General features: G+C 42.2%; 1 protein-coding gene across 2 annotated transcripts in view; it reads right to left on the bottom strand.

The window, feature by feature from the left end:
• Nucleotides 1–451: 451 nt before the first annotated feature.
• NGLY1 (N-glycanase 1) overlaps nucleotides 452–18,581 on the bottom strand; it is a 55,261-nt gene continuing 37,131 nt past the window's right edge. Inside the window, exons 6-12 of one of the 2 annotated variants that reach the window (XM_043454245.1) lie at nucleotides 17,519–17,640; nucleotides 16,192–16,337; nucleotides 14,323–14,433; nucleotides 12,513–12,677; nucleotides 7,765–7,950; nucleotides 1,741–1,918; nucleotides 452–1,369 (exon numbers count right to left, since the gene is read on the bottom strand). In XM_043454245.1, the coding sequence (XP_043310180.1) occupies nucleotides 1,194–1,369; nucleotides 1,741–1,918; nucleotides 7,765–7,950; nucleotides 12,513–12,677; nucleotides 14,323–14,433; nucleotides 16,192–16,337; nucleotides 17,519–17,640 (1,084 nt within the window). In that variant the 3' untranslated portion in view covers nucleotides 452–1,193. The remainder of the gene's footprint in view (nucleotides 1,370–1,740; nucleotides 1,919–7,764; nucleotides 7,951–12,512; nucleotides 12,678–14,322; nucleotides 14,434–16,191; nucleotides 16,338–17,518; nucleotides 17,641–18,581) is intronic. The other variant, XM_043454246.1, reaches the window with a different exon arrangement.

Below are 18,581 nucleotides of genomic sequence, written 5' to 3'. Positions count from 1 at the left end.
AAATTTCTAATATTCAAGACATATTAATAAATTTAGAGGTACAAGCTATTTTTCTTTTAAATGTAAGTTTTTAGCAAGAAAGTGATCCTCAACAGAGTTTGACTATAATTAAAAACAAAATGTAATACCATTGTTTCAGAATTTCGGTAGGTATTTTATAATGCTTGTAAACACGTTACTGGGATACACTGGGTTTGAAAGTCTGAGAACGTACTTTTCTGGCCGGGAGAGCTGGGCAACCCCTCTGCAGACTGTCAACACAGGCCTCTGGGGGTTGGGGCTGCAGGGGTCATCTTTCTCACCACCCCCACACGGCTCCCCCACAGGGCTCTTGCACACAAACACTTCACACATGTTCACTAAGTTTAACTGGAGAAGTTACACCCAACACAGCATGAAAACTCTTGATACATTGTATGGATACATTGTATGGAATAATACAGTTACATAGTTTCAAAGTCAAGAAAAAACATTTTATTCAATGAGGTAGATAAAAATACTCAAAAATAAACTCAACAGTAAAGCATTCTCAGAAGTGTCCACATACCATGGATTTGTAATGTATCTTTGAATTTATGCAATGTTGTTTTCATAATTCTTGGCTATTCAAGTGGTTTTCAATGTTTAGCATACTTAAGATTTTTATTTAGCCAAAGTAACCACTAAAAAGATGTAACGCAAAATAATTTATTTCTTAAATGCCTACATATTTACAATCATAAAAATTTTCATGCATTATAACATGAGATACATGTTCACATTTATTAAAAATTTAAAATCTTAGGAAATCTATTTTAGCTACTTATGGAAAAATTAAAGGCTGATCAGAAACTGTCAAATTAGTATTATTAGCTGAAGATTTCACCATAATCCTGAACAGTATTTAGTCATGAATACCTTCACTTTACTTTTAAAGCCACAATTACAATTTTTAAGTTAAATTCTCATAGCGGGGCAGTAAGATTTCACTCCAAATCAGAGTCACATATGGAAAGGAGCTTTTAATTCGAGGTTTCATCATGGTCCATGGTATAAAGATATATTTTCATGAGGGTTACATGATGGATAGCCAACAGGGAAACGTGCTACCAGAGGAGAGCAGACCGCCAACTAAGCATGCACGGCACCAACAGACTACTTTAGAACAAGCTACGTCCTTGACTATTGCCAGCTTCTCTGTAACGTTCAGGTTCTCAAAGGTCACTGAATTTTATAATTATCTCCAAACAATTTTCTTCATGGTCGTTTAAGCTTTGTCTAAACAGCTGGGTGTGTTGCCAAGCAACAACACCATCTCCTCTGCTTAATTCTGCTTCCAGGATAACTTCAGTGGCCCCAGAAAAATCGTGATAGGAGCGAAGAGTTTTATCTATTGGAGGAAAAAAAAAATTAACACTTTGCTTTTGATAAGAACACAGAGAATGCATTTTATATAACTACCTTATAGGTAAAAATCAACTCTTAAAAAAATAAATACAAATTATTCTTTATGGAGGAAATATGTCCTCTGAAAAAGAAATGATTTTTCTCCTTCCATTTGTGCTTCACAATAAGAAACATAAGCCCTTTTATTATATGAGCTCAAACTACAGGTTTTAACTGAAACTTTTTTTTTTTTACTGTAATAGTATGAATGACTCCAGGGTAAGAAAAACCCTTAACTACATTTCAAATAAGTACAACTACTCCCCAGAGCATTAAGCACACCCTTCGTGATTAGCTCCCCAGGCAGACGCTTACCGCCCGTCAGTGCCACTTGTGCAGTATCAGATCTCAGCTTCCACTGCACTGCTCCAGTCTCAAAGGTCTGACTACTTGTCCGAACGGAAATACTATCTACTTTTAGGCCAACTGACCCACATTCAAACTTCCAGGAAATGTAAGCATAAGATGATCCTTCCTTGCGGGCTAAATACACCTGTAAAGAGGGAGGGATAAAAGGGGCTGTCAGAAATAATCAACCAGCGTAAGAGCACAGATCATCAAGAGTCTGTCACGTGTGCTATGAACAACTGGTTATTAAAAACCTCATTTTTCCCCACTGCATGATGAATCTGGATGAAAATGAAGAGTCCTCTTAAATGCAATTATTCCTTAATTTATCTTCTTTTCTAAGCCCGGCTTTTCAGATAAGCTTTCCTAGAATGAGATGGGCCACACCCTATAAACCAAGAAATACCTCGGTCACTGCTAAAGTAATGGTCTGGTTAAAAAGGTCATGTCCATGCTCCTCTCGTGCCTCTCTGAACAGGACACTCCCCGGGCCTCCACCATCAGCGCCCTGACCAACATCCCAGTGGAGGCATCCAGGGTCACCGAAGCCTCCAGTCTATCTGCTCTCACAGGTTCATCTACACTCTGCAAATGTTGGTACGAAAACGGATGTCCACTCACCCTGAGAATCTCTTTCATCATTTATGCCCAGTGTCCAAATTCCCCACACAAAAATCTGGACATTATAAGTCTTGGAGGAAAAAAAAACCAAAAACCTCTTTCTTTAATTATATGGCACTTGTCAATATGGTCATGACTTTTTTCTCATTTTTCTGCAACTGCCTAATTAACACTTTTATTTATTTATTTTTTATTTTATTTTTTATTAGTTGGAGGCTAATTACTTCACAACATTTCAGTGGGTTTTGTCATACATTGACATGAATTAGCCATGGAGTTACATGTATTCCCCATCCCGATCCCCCCTCCCACCTCCCTCTCCACCCGATTCCTCTGGGTCTTCCCAGTGCACCAGGCCCGAGTACTTGTCTCATGCATCCCACCTGGGCTGGTGATCTGTTTCACTATAGATAATATACATGCTGTTCTTTCGAAACATCCCACCCTCACCTTGTCCCACAGAGTTCAAAAGTCTGTTCTGTACTTCTGTGTCTCTTTTTCTGTTTTGCATATAGGGTTATCATTACCATCTTTCTAAATTCCCTATATATGTGTTAGTATGCTGTAATTAACGCTTTTAAAATGCCACTTCCTTCATATCACTTGCCTGGTCTAGAACTCACAGCAAGTGCCTGCCTCTCACATTATAGTCAAACTCTTGGCTTTCATGCCAGAATTTCATCCAGAATTTCATACCGCCTTGAACTGCCAACACTCTGTGACCCAACTATAACTATTTCATTTCAGATTTACTTGTATTAGGTAACTTAACCAAATCATAAACTCTCTGGGGCATAGGTTCTGGATTTACAGAGTTTAATAAACAGTATTTATTTGTACCAGAAACCTGCACAAACATGCACTCTTTCAGAAACATCTAATCTACTTCTCAGGGGCAAACAGCTGGAAGTACCACAAGAAACACAGCTGCCATCTAAGTCCGTACTATTCCAGTTTTCAGTCATCAAGTAAGAAGTCAATCACTGCCAGCACGTTATCAATAATTCATTCTATTTGGCAACCTATAGTTTTCTTCCAGGTTAAATTTGTCAGCTAATTTGAGTTTTCAGAATCAGCGAGCTGGCGATGATAAAATCATTAAACAATCAGTCTCCAAGGAAAACCACGTAACCTCCTGAGACCAGAAACGCACACCGGCCTACCGCTGTTCTGCACGGCAGACCTGGGCGTGGGCGCTGCCGCCTGCCCGACTCCAGGACCTTGGCCTGCGGGTGGCCACCGCATCCCCTCTGCAGCTGTCTGCAGGGGGAACTGGGCTCAGGGCTGCACCTGTGCTCCTGGGGGCCAGACGTTCACCTCTGCTGAACAACCGGGCCCCTATGGGTTATCCATGACTTAACTACTCCTCCAAAACAGAGGTTAGTAAATGGGGTCATCTGAAAAAAATGAGCCAAACAGAGGGGTTACTAGAAGGTGGTGGAAAGAAATGAAAAGACTGGGGGAAAGTGATCTTACTTCTGTGTGTCTTCTACGTCCTGTGTGTTTTCAGAGCTCAGTAGCTTCAAATGCCCCCCATAAAAGTGTAGGCATATAAAACAGGATAGGCTGAAGTCAGGTTAACCTCAAATTTCAAGTTGCCCCCAAGACTGCCTTCATTGTATCAGGTGGGTCTGGGCCAGAACTGTTTTAACTGTCACAAAAGGTTTCTGATAGCTATTGAACCTGCCTGAGAATTGCTTTTTCTAAGACTCACATTTTTCAGTTCTAAAGGCATCAGTTTTTAATGACTCTAAAAAGTTAAAGGGTAAGATGGAATTCATCACTGAACTCTTAAATGCTTAAATAAATCAACTATATTAAATAACACACTGTGAGCAAATAAAAGTTCCCTTAGGTTAAAGGAAGAGCAAATGGAGATAAAACAGGTCCTATTTCTATTGAAAATTCATGTCATCTTTTTTGCACAATATATTCTATCTGTAGCATTTTAGCCAACTTATTTAACTCAGCATTTTTAGAGGTGGTAGGATGTTACTATATACAGTATACTCAGTTTGGTAATTTGAAACCAAAAACAACAGGATTTATATAAACCTCCAATTGTGGTCCAGTCTATGTGTAAAACCAACAGAACTAGTAATTATAATTTATTTAGAAGAAAAAAACACTTTATAACCTCTTAGTCAACTATTTGCTCTAAAGGGGAAAAAAAAGCACTTTTGTAACTGCTGCCTGTTTCAGACTCCTGTCTGTGTGCTGGCCTTTTAAACTCACAGGTGAGGCCCCTGGCCCCGCTCCAGCACCTGTGAGGACAGAAGCACACGACCGCCTGCGAAGAGGGGCGAGATCGACGGCGTGGGGTCAAGCCGTGCTGCTCACGAGGCACCCTGACGGAACCAGTGACGGAAAGCCGTGACCACTGCTTTCAAGACCGAGAACAATATGCATGCCAGCTTCCTCCCGCATCTCCCGTTCTTGTGAAGACCTTCACATGATGATTTTCTGATGACTACACGCCAGGCTGGTCAGCCCGCCGCTCCGGCTTCCTGGAGGTCTGGTGTGTACTGCTCTTGTTGGGAGTGGTTCTCTAGCATGCTCTTAAAAATCAGCATTCTGCTGAGGCTGCTGAATGAGCTCTAATTGAGTTCACCGTGCAGTCAGTCATGCCTGCATCTCCAGCAGAGCAGCTGTATTTCAAGTCTTCCTCCAATGCTAGAACATTGCCCTTGCTCAGCAATCTTAATCCTGGTTATTCCGTTTTCTCGCTGAGGTCCGTCATGAACACTGTCAGTTCCCACTGTCTAGTCCACGCTTCCCGTGCTTCCACGCGCAGCCTCTGGATGGCCAGTGTGACGATGGGCTTCCCTCGCCTGAACGCCTGCGTGGTTTCCTACTGCATGACTGCAAGGCCACCGAAGCCCCTGGGGCCTGACCCGCTCACCCCTGCAGCCTCACTTCCCCACATTCCCGACGCCTCCCTCTTCTCTGAACCTGCCACCTGTCTCTCAGGTTGGTGCGTGCACTGCATACAGCTTCTCACGCCACACTCTTGAGAGGCTCCTCGTCCGCCGCCTCCAAGGCCGGCGCAGACCCCCCTTCCCCTGCCAGGCCCTCCGGGACCCGGCGGCTCCGCCGTCTCACACAGTGCTTCCCTCACTCGTCTCGGCAGCCGCTCCCCGTGTCTTCCTCTGGCACAAGCAGACCCTCGCTGCAGGTCTGCCTCGAAATTCACCACTAATCCTAAATGCTGAGCAGTGTCCGATTCTGAATGACTGCATCAATTCCTGGCATCATGTCCTGCATCAAAAAGTGCTAACATGACTCTAGTGGCAAAGAGAATAAAGCTGTTCAAAAATACAGAGCATCTAAGAACAGTTAAAAAGTGCCCTTAAAAAGTGAACTCTTCAGTAAACTCTAGCTTTTTATGCTCCTTTCAAATCCAGACATCGCTGAACGGTATACTTGTAAGCAGTAAAATTCAGCGAGTCTCTGTGCTCCCGGGAGAGGGTAAGGTCTTTTCTCAACACCCACAGACGGGCTGCCGTGCCCTGCCGCGGCCCCGCGAGGAGACTGCGAGGGAGGGTGTGGGGGAGACGGGTCCTGCGTCTGGTGCAGTCAGAGTCCCCAACGGGGAACCTGGGACAGAGCGAAAACACTGGTGCAGGTGGAAAACCCATGCTTTTAATGGCAACATATTCCCTCTGAGTTACGTTTCTACAAGTACAGTTACAATTCTAGCGTTTTTCATTTAGAACTGGAAATGTATTCATTCAGCTTAAAAAAAAAAAAACAGGGCCCCTTATAAAAGCATATGAAGGCATACATTTAAGTAGGCGTGTCTGCATGTAATGGCCTTCACATCTCATTTACCTTACTCAGAAGCTTTCTCACACAACACACCCGCCCGGGCTGTGAGATCGACTCAGAGGTCTAGAAGCACCTGCCACTCCTGTCTAACCACACCTCTCCTTTCAGCGCCGGGCTCCACGGAGCGCTCTCTGCCCAGCTCCCGCAACCAGGGCGTGTCTCCCTCCGGGAGTTTCCATGCCAGTATGCTCATGTCCACACGGACACAGCGGGCCCTTGGCCCTCACGTGCAGGTGGACGACTGCAGGTCAGGACCAAGAGCCTGCCGCAGACCACCTCTGCTCCCCGCACAGCGGTTCCTCCGGCACGCTGGGCTCGCGGTGGGAGCCAGCACAGACAAGCCCTTGGTAAGAGCCACGTCTGTCCCTTCCTGCTTTCTGTTCAGAGCAATCCCGCAACTGAGGAGCATCTTCTAGGAGTCCATCCTTGCTCATCAACTAGACAATTACAGATACACACGTCTGGAAACTTTACATCTTGTTTTCTCTCTCATGTCCTTCTCTAACTAAAGAAGTAAATTCCTACATCTACAATCTGAGTAAGCCTATAAATCATTTTTAGCTTATTACAAAAAGATGGTCCAAATGTGCACCAAGACAAGTTTAGGAGACAAACTTGTGGGGAAAAAGAGAAGGAAGCAGGGACCTTATCGGTGTGCGCCCTGTGCACGCTGGGCAACGCCTAGCCTTACAAGGATAAGCACGGTGCAGATGCTCAGCAACACCAGCAGCTGCTCATCCGTGACTCTCCCGCTACATCCACTCGAGTGTCTCACAAGCGCACAGCTTCGCACCCCCGACTTGGCAAGTTAAAGAGGCCTGTAAGCTCGTTCACTCCCATGAAGTCTGTCAGTAACAGGGTCGGATCTAGCGAGGGCATGTGAGTAGCTCTGCATTTATTTTTGGTGAGTTTTTCTAAGGGAGAGGGTAGTTTAAAAGCAAAGCCTCAAAAAAAAAAAAAAAAAAAAAAAGCAAAGCCTCTTATTTATTACAGACAACATTTGAAAACAATGTACAAGCTGGTGTAATGAACTACCATGGTCCCAGCATCTGTTCCTCCCGTTATTTTAGAGGAAACAGAGAAGAAATAAACCAATCTTGCTGCTCAACCAGCCACAATCCGTTGAGATGGAAGCATGTTGAATGGTTAGCTCTTGGGACGCTGAACTAAATGTTATGGTATCTAGTAGCTTGCTTTTTTAGCAGGCAATCAATACATATCCACAAAGGAAATGGGTAAGAATATACTCCATATATTCATGCAAAAACTAGTTACATGGTTGCTCATACACTTGATTTTTTTCCATGAAAGAATTAAATTCGGCCTCTTTGATGAAAACGGGTACATTCCTGATACAAACACACAAATTTCTAATGGACTTTTCATTAAACACTGGTGGCAGGATCTTCTTTTACAAGTTTAAGGATAACTAAGCGTAATTCTCATATCAGTTTGTACATTAAGACCAGGTGAAAAATGAAGCCAATCTCTATTTGTTTAAAGAATGACTAAGATTTTAAACAGTTTCATGCATTACGTTACCATGTTCCAGTCTGTTTCAACTTTTCTGAATATGGATTCCATTCTCCATACACCATTCTCCCATCCAGAAATGGTTTGGTTATTACTTGAAACTCGGACATAATAATTTTTTACAATATTATAGCAAAGGTGGAGCTGTTTAGAAATCTTCTCATTTTCAGAGGGGATGAACAGGGTTTCTTTACTCTTGGAAAAAAAAGAAGAATTAGTTTTTCAACATAATAGAAGACAGTGCACAAAGAGGTACTGCTGTGGAGAGGGGTTAAGCCATCCCTTCAAGAGGAAAGTGTAGTGGCGCCGTTGGGAAATTTGGAAATTCTCTTACAGGTTAAACATCATCAGTGTGGCGCTGACATAGCAATAGACATTACTAAGAAGAAAACAAGAAACATAAACTGCAGCTGTGACTTACACTTTGGGGACTGTGCGTCAACATGAATTCACTCCCACCACCGTCACCACCTTTTAAGTGGACACAGCCGTCGTCTCCTACAGCTGAGTCCTAGCTTTCAACTCCACCTCTCCACACAGATCACGACGACTGTTAAGGACGTCAACTGGCACACGTCACTTACCTGCCAAACTCGCTGCACCGACCTCCTGCCAGAGACCCTAAGCCCCTACAAAGGTGGCCAGCGCCGCACACGGCTCCACCTCCTCGACCTCTCCTGCCAGACCCCAGGCTCCCCTTCCCTGCTGCCGCCACGCCCCCCACCGTTTCCCTCCTTCTTTAGCTCCTTACAAAGCCAGCTCCTTTCTGCCTCAGAGCCCTGACACGTGCATCTGGAAGGCTGTGCTTGCTACTCTCCAGCTACGTGACTCTTTCTCCTGCTCCAGGCCACAGCCGAAAGTCATTTCATCAGTGTCCTTTCCTGATGCTAGAAGTGAGGACAGGATAGCTGGAAATGATTGTCTGCACGGGTGAAATTACTACAAAATCTCATGTTTTACCTTAAAATTGCAAGCAATTTTGTATTCTCTTACAAAATAAATTGTTTCTTTTAATGTAAAATAGTCGCCTAAATCCCTCAAGTCACTGAGTGCATTTACCCTGCGTCTGCACGGCACCGACACCACGTCCCGTCCCCCCACACAGGAGCAGAGGCGCCTGCGGGTCAGCTCAGTCCTTCTCGGGGGTGGGGGTGGGGGTGGGGGTGGGGAGGCGCCCCAGCACTGCAGCCTGTGTGGCGGCCTCTCTGGTCTCACCCTCAAGAGGCCAGTGGGACCACCCATCCCAGTTCTGACACCAGAAATGTCCCCAGACACCGCCAAATGTCTCCTGGAAGGCAACATCACCCACTGCTGAGAACCACTGCTCTAGTCTGTATCAATGTCTTGCTTTAACGAATCATTTACTAATGAATTATGACAGTAGGTAATGCTTTTTTTTTTTGGTTAAACACTGGGTACCAGGTATTAACCAACGTGAAAACTTCAAATGTACAAGAATTAGTAAGTAGAATATAAAATATCTTAGAAACAGAAAGTATTTACAAATGTATAAATAAGAAGATAATTCCCTAGAACCTGTAATTATTATTGCCACAAGGATAATGTAAAAAACAAAATCAGTTTATTATTTTTAGAAGGTGATTTTCTAAATATGAATTAGTATACTAGCAGGTAACAATACTTTCCCATTCTTCTCTTCTTTATCAAAGACATTTCACTATCAAAGATTATTTCAGAGTACTGCCATAAACCAGATGGAACTAAAATTTTTAAGTATCATTATCTACTATTTTACCAAAGGATAATTAATTACAAAGGGAAAAGAAAAATATGTATGTTACTGAATATATCATTTATAACATTAATATTTCATTAATGCTTTAAAATTTAAGGTTAAGACAAAACTCTTTCTGTTTCCTTCTTTGTCCTGCTGATTTTAAGATATATAGTTCCCTAATTTTTAGGACTGACTTTTAAAATAAACATCTATTTCAAAGCAGAAAAATGACTTTTAAAATTCACAGCTCTAAAATGATCTCCGTAATTGAGAAATTTAAACAGTTTTCAAAAGGGAAAACAATCTGGGCATATAGCCCAATTCCTATTTTTAAAGTTTAATTAACTTATATGCCATGCAAGAGGAAGCACACTCATCCATGAAAAGAAAAAAGAAATGAAGACCTAAATACCCACATTTTAAACTGAACACAGCTGTGAATGGCACTGGCTCTGCTCACACTGGCTTCATTTAGATTTCTGCTTGTAATGTGCACTGCATCAGCGGTGACTGGAGTTATCTGCTGAATTCAGATCGTTATTCTATGGCGGAACCACCACTGCTAACTGCCTGCTAAATATGATGAGATAAACTTAAAAGTAAACAATGTTGACTAGGGATAATTCACCACTCTTCCTTTATTAGAGAAATGAGGTGTAATAATGGCAAATGTGGAAAAAGTAGATATAAAACTTTGTTTGGTTATTTTCCTTTCAAGCATTTTTCATGACTTATCTTCTTACGCGTTTATAATAAATGCTTTCTAGTGAGTCAACTTTAAGCTCCCTAAGGGCAAAGAACTTTCTTAATGTCCATTACAGAACACAATGCCTTCAGCAAGCCTCTAACTCTAGGAATTAATATTCCCATTGTTCATCACTTAATTTTGAGAGATTAACTGATAATATTTTCAGAAAGTCTGACTATGTAATAGTACTCACACTAACAACAATTTCTAGCCAAAACTAGATGTGGTCAAGAATGTAATAAGAAATGAACACTTTCACTAGCAGAATGGCCCAGATTTCTATTACGTTCCCCACTGTACTTTAAAAAGTTTTCACAGCACTGAACAGGACTTCACAAAAGATGATATCTGAAAGTTTAAAGACAGACATTCAATGTCATTATCCAGCATCAAAATGCAAATTTTAAAACGGGGGAAAAATATATATGTAAAACTGAATCACTCTGTTGTAAACCTGAAACGAACACAACACTGTAAATCAACTGAACTTCGATAAAAAATACATTATAAAAATCAAACGACAGGGCTTCCCTTGTGGTCCAGTGGTTAGAACCCACCTTGCAATGCAGGGGACACTGGCTCCCTCCTGGGTCTGGGAAGACCCCACACGCTGCGGGACAGTATGCCCGTGCGCCCCAGCGCCGGTGCCCCGCAGCAAGAGAAGCCTCAACAGCGAGGAGGCCGCTCGGCACAGCCAGAGAGCAGCCCCTGCTCGGCACAGCGACGAGGAGCACAGGCAGAAACAGGTAACATTACTGGGCAGAGTGTGAAGCGGTTTGGAAGCAGCCGGTCCTCACACTCTGACCCGGCTCTTCTGCCGCAGGTGTGCACCCACCTGAGCGTGCACAACGCTCACTGAAGACACGTCTGCATGCGTTCACAGCAGCAACACTTAAAACTGCAGGGTGGCTGACTGACAACCCTGCGCTGATTTCAGCTGTATGGCAAAGTGGTTCAGTTACACACATACAGGGCTTCCGAGGCGGCTCAGTGGGCGAACAATCTATGATGCAGGAGACGCAGAAGATGTGGGTTGATCCCTGGGTGGGGAAGACCCCCTGGAGGAGGGCATGGCAGCCCACTCCAGCGTCCTGCCTGGGAAATCCCATGGACAGAGGAGCCTGGTGGACCCCAGTCCCTGGGTCACAGAGAGTCAGCCACGACTGAAGCCACTGAGCCCAGCACATACACAAACACAAACGGTACCTGTTTCCAGAGGATCTCCCTGTAGATTATCACGGGACACTGCAAGCTCTGTGCTGCGTGCTTGTTTTATAACGGGCAGTGTGCGCCTCCCAGTCTCCTAACTCACCCCCCACCCCTCTCCCCTCTGACCACTCATTCGGCGGTTTTCTGTGTCTGCAAAGTATGCTTCTATTTTGTAAACAGATTCATTTGTACTATTTTTCAGATACCACATATAAGTGACATCATATAATATCTGACTTTGACTTACTTAGTATGACAGTCTGTACATCCATCCATTGTTGCTGCAAATGGCACTATTTCATTATTTTTTAATGGCCGAATACTATTCCATTGTATAACAACACAACTTCTTTATCCATTCATCTGTTGATGGATACTCACGCTGCTTCCATATCTTGGGTATTATTGTCAACAGCACAGTAGCACAATTTTAAACCAAAATTGAGAAACAACCTAAATACCCTATAGTGATGTGGATAAATTATAGAATATCCACACAGTGGAATATTATACATTAATGACAATAAATGTACTATAAATATGCAGCAACAACTATGAATCTCACTAAATAATGTTAAGAGAAAGAAACTGTCCACAAAAGAGTGCATCCTGTATGATTCCATTTACATAAAGCAGAATAACAGGCAAAACTAGTCCGTGATATTAGATACCAGAATAAAGGTCACACTTAGAGGTGAAAGGTGGTGACTGGTCGTCTATTTCTCATTCTGGTTAATGCTTATGTGTTTAACACTTTGTGAAAATCTGTTAAGCTGTGCACTTATAATTCATGCATTTTCATGTACTTCAGTAAAAGTTATAACTGCACTAGAAATTTACATAAAGTAACAATAAAAAGTCCCATTTTAACTGCTTTGCTAACTCCTGTGTGCAATTATACTATGTCAATCCACTATTGGCTCTCTTCAAATGTTTACACTTTGTAACAATTATTCTGCAAAGTTCTTGAAAGGTAGTGGTCAGTGGGTTTGCTGCATGAAAAGCACACAGGACAGGAAGTGGGAAAGTGAGGTCGTCATCGGGTTGCAATGAAGCAAATACCTCTGGACCTGCTTCACCTCGGGCGACTCTCCAGGCCAAGGACCCAGACGTCCTTCCTCCAAGTTCTCCAGGCTTAGGGCTTTTGGGAGATATAAATTCAACAAGTTCCACAATGATCCTCTGAAGAAGTTCTTTCCTTCTGTTTTCTGACAAAGATACTTGCCTCTGTAATTCAGGTTTAAAAACAAAAAAGTCACTAAAGATTAAAAGAATGTAGGGGTCCATCTGTAAGCATGACTATAATTAACACGTTTATATTTTAACAACGTCCAACTAACCAACTTTATTTTCATACATACAATTATTTGGAAAATAAAAACGACACTGTGGAAAGTTAAGATGATTTTGTAACTTTCATGCTGAGAAATCATTTAGCACCCATATCCAGTTTTCCACACCCTTTGCATATGTGTGCATGTGTGTGTGCTCAGTCACGTCTGACTCTTTGTGACCTCATAGACTGGAGCGCACCAGGATCTTCCGTCCAAGGCATTTCCTAGGCAAGAACACTAGAGCGAGTTGCCATTTCCTGCTCCAGGGCATCTTTCTGATTCAGGGATTGAACCAATGGTCTCTTGCATCTCCTGCACTGGCAAGTGGATTCTTTACCACTGCGCCACCTGGGAAGCCCTTCCATGTCCTCTATTGGCCCAGATTTTAAACAGAGGCAGAAGTTTCTGTTTCTGAGTAAGACCAGCTGTCCTGCTGAGAAGATGAGGAAAGCAGGGGACCACACACACACATTACACCTGTTTGAATGCAACAAAAAGCTACCATGGTCGCCCAAGAGAAGAAGCAAACAGGCAAACTGAACTCCCTGCCAGGCACCTGCCGTCTACCAAGCGGCACGGGGAGCCACGCTCCCAGAGGCGGGTGGGCTGAGACGCCGGGCACGGACACAGCAGCGCCGTCAGCGCTGGGAGCCGGCCCCCGAGTCCAGGCCCTCTCTGGGCTCCAGCAAACACTCCAGGGATTCAGCTGAGGCACTCAGAAAGGCTGCATAGTAGGGGCATGGCAGAAGTCCAAGTAGGAGGAGACCCACCGTGGATCTCAACCACTGTAAGGTGATCTGCCTGTTCTAACTGCCTGCCAGGTGCAAACTTAGTTGTTTTTCAAATCATGAAAAATACTAATAATACACAAACATATAGTAAAAAAAATTTCAGTACACAAAAGGAGTATAAAATCAAAGCAGAAACTTCCCTCTTGGACCCCTAGTTCTCCTCACAAATAAGCATAGTTAACAATTTCCTGTGCCTTCTTTCAGAAATTTCTCCATGTAGATACACGTAAGGATAATCGCACGTAATAATATTCAAGTGACACTTAGAAAAATAAGGCGCTATATATATATATATATATATTTTTTTTTAAACAGGAGGATTGGTAAAGACTTTTACTTATTTGGTTGCCCCTGGCAGCATGTGGGATCTCAGCTCCCTGACCAGGGAACATGGGCATTGAGGCCATGCCCTCTGCATTAGCAGAGTCTTCAACCACTGGACCTCCAGGGACATCCAAGGCAAAATATTTTTTATGTCAAGTATTACATATATTGAATTGAATTTTTTTCCCCCACTTTCAGATGTGACAATTTAAGGCAAAAAACCCCCAAAACAAACAAAAAAACACCCACCCACAATATTTAAAATGAGTCCTCAAAAGTTTAATGAAAAAAGACATTTAACATATTTAAATATTTTTGTTTGCATACTACTTAAAGAACTGCAATGGGTTAAAAAATGGCTATTCTTGATTATATAAAAAATTTCAAATGTCCTCTCAAAAATGACAAACACCCATCACATACCTGCTTATTAAGTCCATTAATAGTTTCTCTAAGTAATTCCTCTTTAATTTCAGTTCTTCTAGAGATTACCTCTTCATGTTTACAAGAATATCGCCAAGTGACATCAACCACCTTGAATTACAAGACACAAATATTTAACAAGATTACAACCATCAACATTAATTTGCTAAACACCTAGAATGCATGTAATTCTTAAAATTTTTAAATGCTAATCTTTTCATTAAAATTTTTGAATCTGTAGAAAAAATCAAACATGCTTTTTACTCATATTCTAACTGGTACACATCCAAGGAAGATTGATTAGGAGGTAAACTCCCAACAATTAGCTATCAGAATTTATCTACAAAGCTGATCTCATAAATTCAAAAAATAAAATTCCATTTTATTGTACTGAATTATCTAAATGATAAATATATATATAAACATTATAGAACTGTTTCTTGGCAAAGGTGCAAATATAATTCAGTAGACAAGAAAATTTTTTTCAACAAATGGTGCTATAACAATTCATTATCCATATGCAAAATAATGAATTTCAATTCACACCTTGGACTATACATAAAAGTTAACCCAAAATGGATCACAGACGCAAATGTAAAACTAAAAGCATAAAACTTCCAGAAGAAAACTTAGGAGAAAATCCTTGTGGCTTGGGACAGGCAAACATCTCTTACATGTAACATCAAAAAGCAAGATCCACAAAAGGACAAATCGATAAACTGAACTTTTTCGATTTCTTCTCTTCAAAAATCATTAATAGAATTAAAAAGACAAGACAAACACAGAGAAAATCTCTGCAAAGCTCTTATTTGAAAAAGGACTTGTATTCAGAATATATGAAGAACTCTCAAAACCCAAGAATAAGAAAATGAACCACCCAATTTAAAAAAAAAAAAAAATGGGTAAAGAGGAGAAATGGATGACAAACAAGTCCATAAAAAGCTGCTCAGTATTCATCCTTGAGGAAATGCAAATGAAGTCACTGCACATCTATTAAAAGGGACAACAAGAAAAAGTCAGACCATACTGCCAGCAAGAGTATGGAGAAATTGGGAATCCTCACATAGTGCTGGTGAGAATATAAAGATGGCACCACTCCTTTGGAAAATAGTTGAGCTAACTTCTTAAAAAGTTAGTCATGACAACCCACTCCAGTGTTCTTGCCTGGAGAATCCCATGGGTAGAGGAGCCTGGCAGGCTATAGACCGTGGGGTCACAAGGAGTTGGACACGACTGAGCACCTTTCACTTTCACCATGTGATTTAGTCATTCCTCTTGTAGGCATTTACCAAAGAGAAAAGAAAGCTATGCTCATTCAAAGACTTGTGCCTTTATGTTGTCATATAAAGACAATAGCGGCTGCACTGGAAATAGTAAAAAACTGGAAAAAACACAAATGTCCATCAACAGGCAAATGGATAAACAAAGCATGGTACATTCATACAGTGGAACACTGCTCAGCAATGAAAAGGATAAACTATTGATACATGAGAACACACAGAGGAATCTCAAGATAGTTACCATGAGTAAGATAAAAGCACCCCCCCATCAAAAAGAGTAAATATGATTCCACTTATACACAACTCCAGAGATGCAGATTCATCGATGGTCTCACAAAGCAGCTGTGGGGGCCTGCAGGGAGAGCGGCCAGGATGAGGGAAGATGAAGCAACAGGGACACTGCAAGGATGGCGGGTGTGTTCACGACTCCACCGCAAAGGCATCTCAGGGGCGTGGACGCAGGGCAACGCTTATTAAATTGTAACTTCAAATATATGCTGATTAGTCTATGTCAATTATACCTTCAAAAGCTGTCAAAAGAGCAAAGTAATTTTACTCTTAGGACGCAATTCTTCCCCCCATGTCCTACCTCGTCCTTGGAGAACGCAATGATGTAGGAGAGCTTCTTGCCCCAGCCGACCTCGTAGAGCAGGGGCTTGTCACAGACGTCCTCGCATGAGTCGCAGTGCAGCCAGCGCTGCTGAGATGGCGAGTACACCTCCGTCCAGACATGGTCTACACACGTGACGGGCAGGCGAGAGGCAGCAGGGCAGGAAACAAAAGCTCAGTGTATAAAACCAGAAGGACCTTCGGTAACTGTACACACCCAAGAGGAGAACCACACAGCATCAAGCAACTCTGAACTTAATGAGTGAGCCTGACCATTCTGTGGCATACAAGACTCTAGAATGGTTGTTCTAATTTCTCCCTGGAATCTTGGAAAATGTCTTGGAAACTACTTCAGTAGAGTCAGTGTTAGGTTTGGTTAGAAATAATGTGAGCTATAACTCTAAAAGGGGCAAACAAGCTAAACAACAGCATCAAAAACATGGACCTGAGACTTCCTGGTGGGTCAGTGGTTAGGACTCCGTGCTCCCACTGCAGGGGGCATGGGTTCAATCCCTGGTCAGAGGACTAGGGTCCTGCATTCTGGGTGGTACAGTCAATAAATAAATATTAACAAATGATCAATAAAATTTCCACTAAGCAACAATACATCATCCTTTAAAAAAAAAGTACACATAGCAATCGAGCAGCCCATGGTACTTGGAAATTATGGTGCCCATGAGTATTGAAATGTAAAACTTAAAAAATTAAAATAGCAAAAAACAAAAACCATGGGGCTAATACACACAGTTTGCTAATGTGAAGGAGTTAACTCCACTTTGGAACTGTAGACCAGCAGAGATCTAACAGTGGATGTCTGGTTATTCATGGTCTCTATTTGATTGTGGGGAAAAAAAAAACAAAACAAGTAACTATTGAGTGAAGCTTTCATTTTACCCTAAGAAAACAACAGAAACAAACAAGTGAAAAAAATCTAAGAACATGTAAGTGACACAAGTTATAAGTAAATAAATATAAATCTCAATGGCTTTTATTATATTTTTATTGTCTACTGAGTTAAAATTACTAAATCTTTTATACTAATCTCTCCAAAAATAAAGAATTTCTACAGAACATTATTGCACATGTTCCTATCCAAAGAGAAATAGCATGACTAAAAATGGCATGGTGTCCTCCAAATTGTTAAAGAATATTTATGATGCAAAGTAATAGCCATAAAAGAAAAAAAAGATCCTGTGCTCCCCATAAAAAAACCTGTTATCTTACAGAAGGCAAACGGAGCCTCAGACTGACAAGGCAGGGGAGTGTGCACCCCAGCCTCAGCGCCCTCCCACCTCCACGCCCCGCACCTGTGTAATCCCAGACGTAGCGGGCTTCAAAGCCCAGGGCGCGGCAGCACAGCGTGAAGCAGTTGGCCCACTCCCCACACCGCCCACTTCTCGTCTCCAGAAGCTTCTCGGGATTATTATACCTGGTTCAAAGTAGCAACAACAAAAAGTGCCGGTTCATTATCAATACCAAGAATTCTAAAGAATTTATATTGAAAGAAAGTGTTTGTTAGTCCCTCAGTCATGGCCAACTCTCTGTGACCCTATGGACTGTAGCCCACCAGGCTCCTCTGTCCATGGGATTCTCCAGGCAAGAATACTGGAGTGGGTAGCCATTTCCTCCTCCAGGGGATTTTCCATACCCAGGGACTGAACTGGAGTTTCCTGAATTGCTGGCAGATTCTTTACTGTCTGAATCACCAGGGAAGCCACCTTTGTGCTAAACAGTAATATTTCTTAACTTCATATTCTTAAAGAACGATTACAGAGTCTAGAATGTGTGAGGCACTGTGCTAGAATCCTGGGTGAAAGTGACTAAACACTGGTACACAGCCTTCAGGAGCTTATGGTCCTGAGAGAGAAAAGGACAGAACACAGATAATTTTAGTACATGGCAGGACATGACACAAGCTACACAACAGGTCAGAATCGGTGTTACAGGACAGGGTTCAGGCAGGAGAGACTACATCTGAACTGGGCCCTGCAGGACAGGCAGAGATTCTCTGCAGAATCTGCTTTAAGCATGACTGTTTGCCTAACAGGTGGTGTAATTATCTCACTGTACTTAAACAACTTTAACAAACTGCTCAATAAAGATTTGAAAGCTTAGCTGAACTCAATTTTATTAATACTTAAAACACTATTTTCCCTTCTAATGATCATTTGGATTATACTTTTATTCTTCCAATTCACTTGAAGGTGCTTGCTAATTTGGAAGTGGTTTTTTGAAATGTATTTGCCACACTCTTTAAAAAGTTACTCCAGGGACTTCCCTGATGGTCCAGTGGTCAGGGCGGGGTGCTTTCACTGCTGGGGCCCAAGTTTAATCTTTGGTCAGGGAACTAAGACCCTGCAAGCCGCACAG

Source organism: Cervus canadensis, chromosome 31, assembly GCF_019320065.1.
Source record: "Cervus canadensis isolate Bull #8, Minnesota chromosome 31, ASM1932006v1, whole genome shotgun sequence".
Classification (NCBI taxonomy): Eukaryota; Metazoa; Chordata; class Mammalia; order Artiodactyla; family Cervidae; genus Cervus; species Cervus canadensis.
Note: the sequence above shows the minus strand (reverse complement) of the source record. Positions and strands in the feature narration are given on the sequence as shown.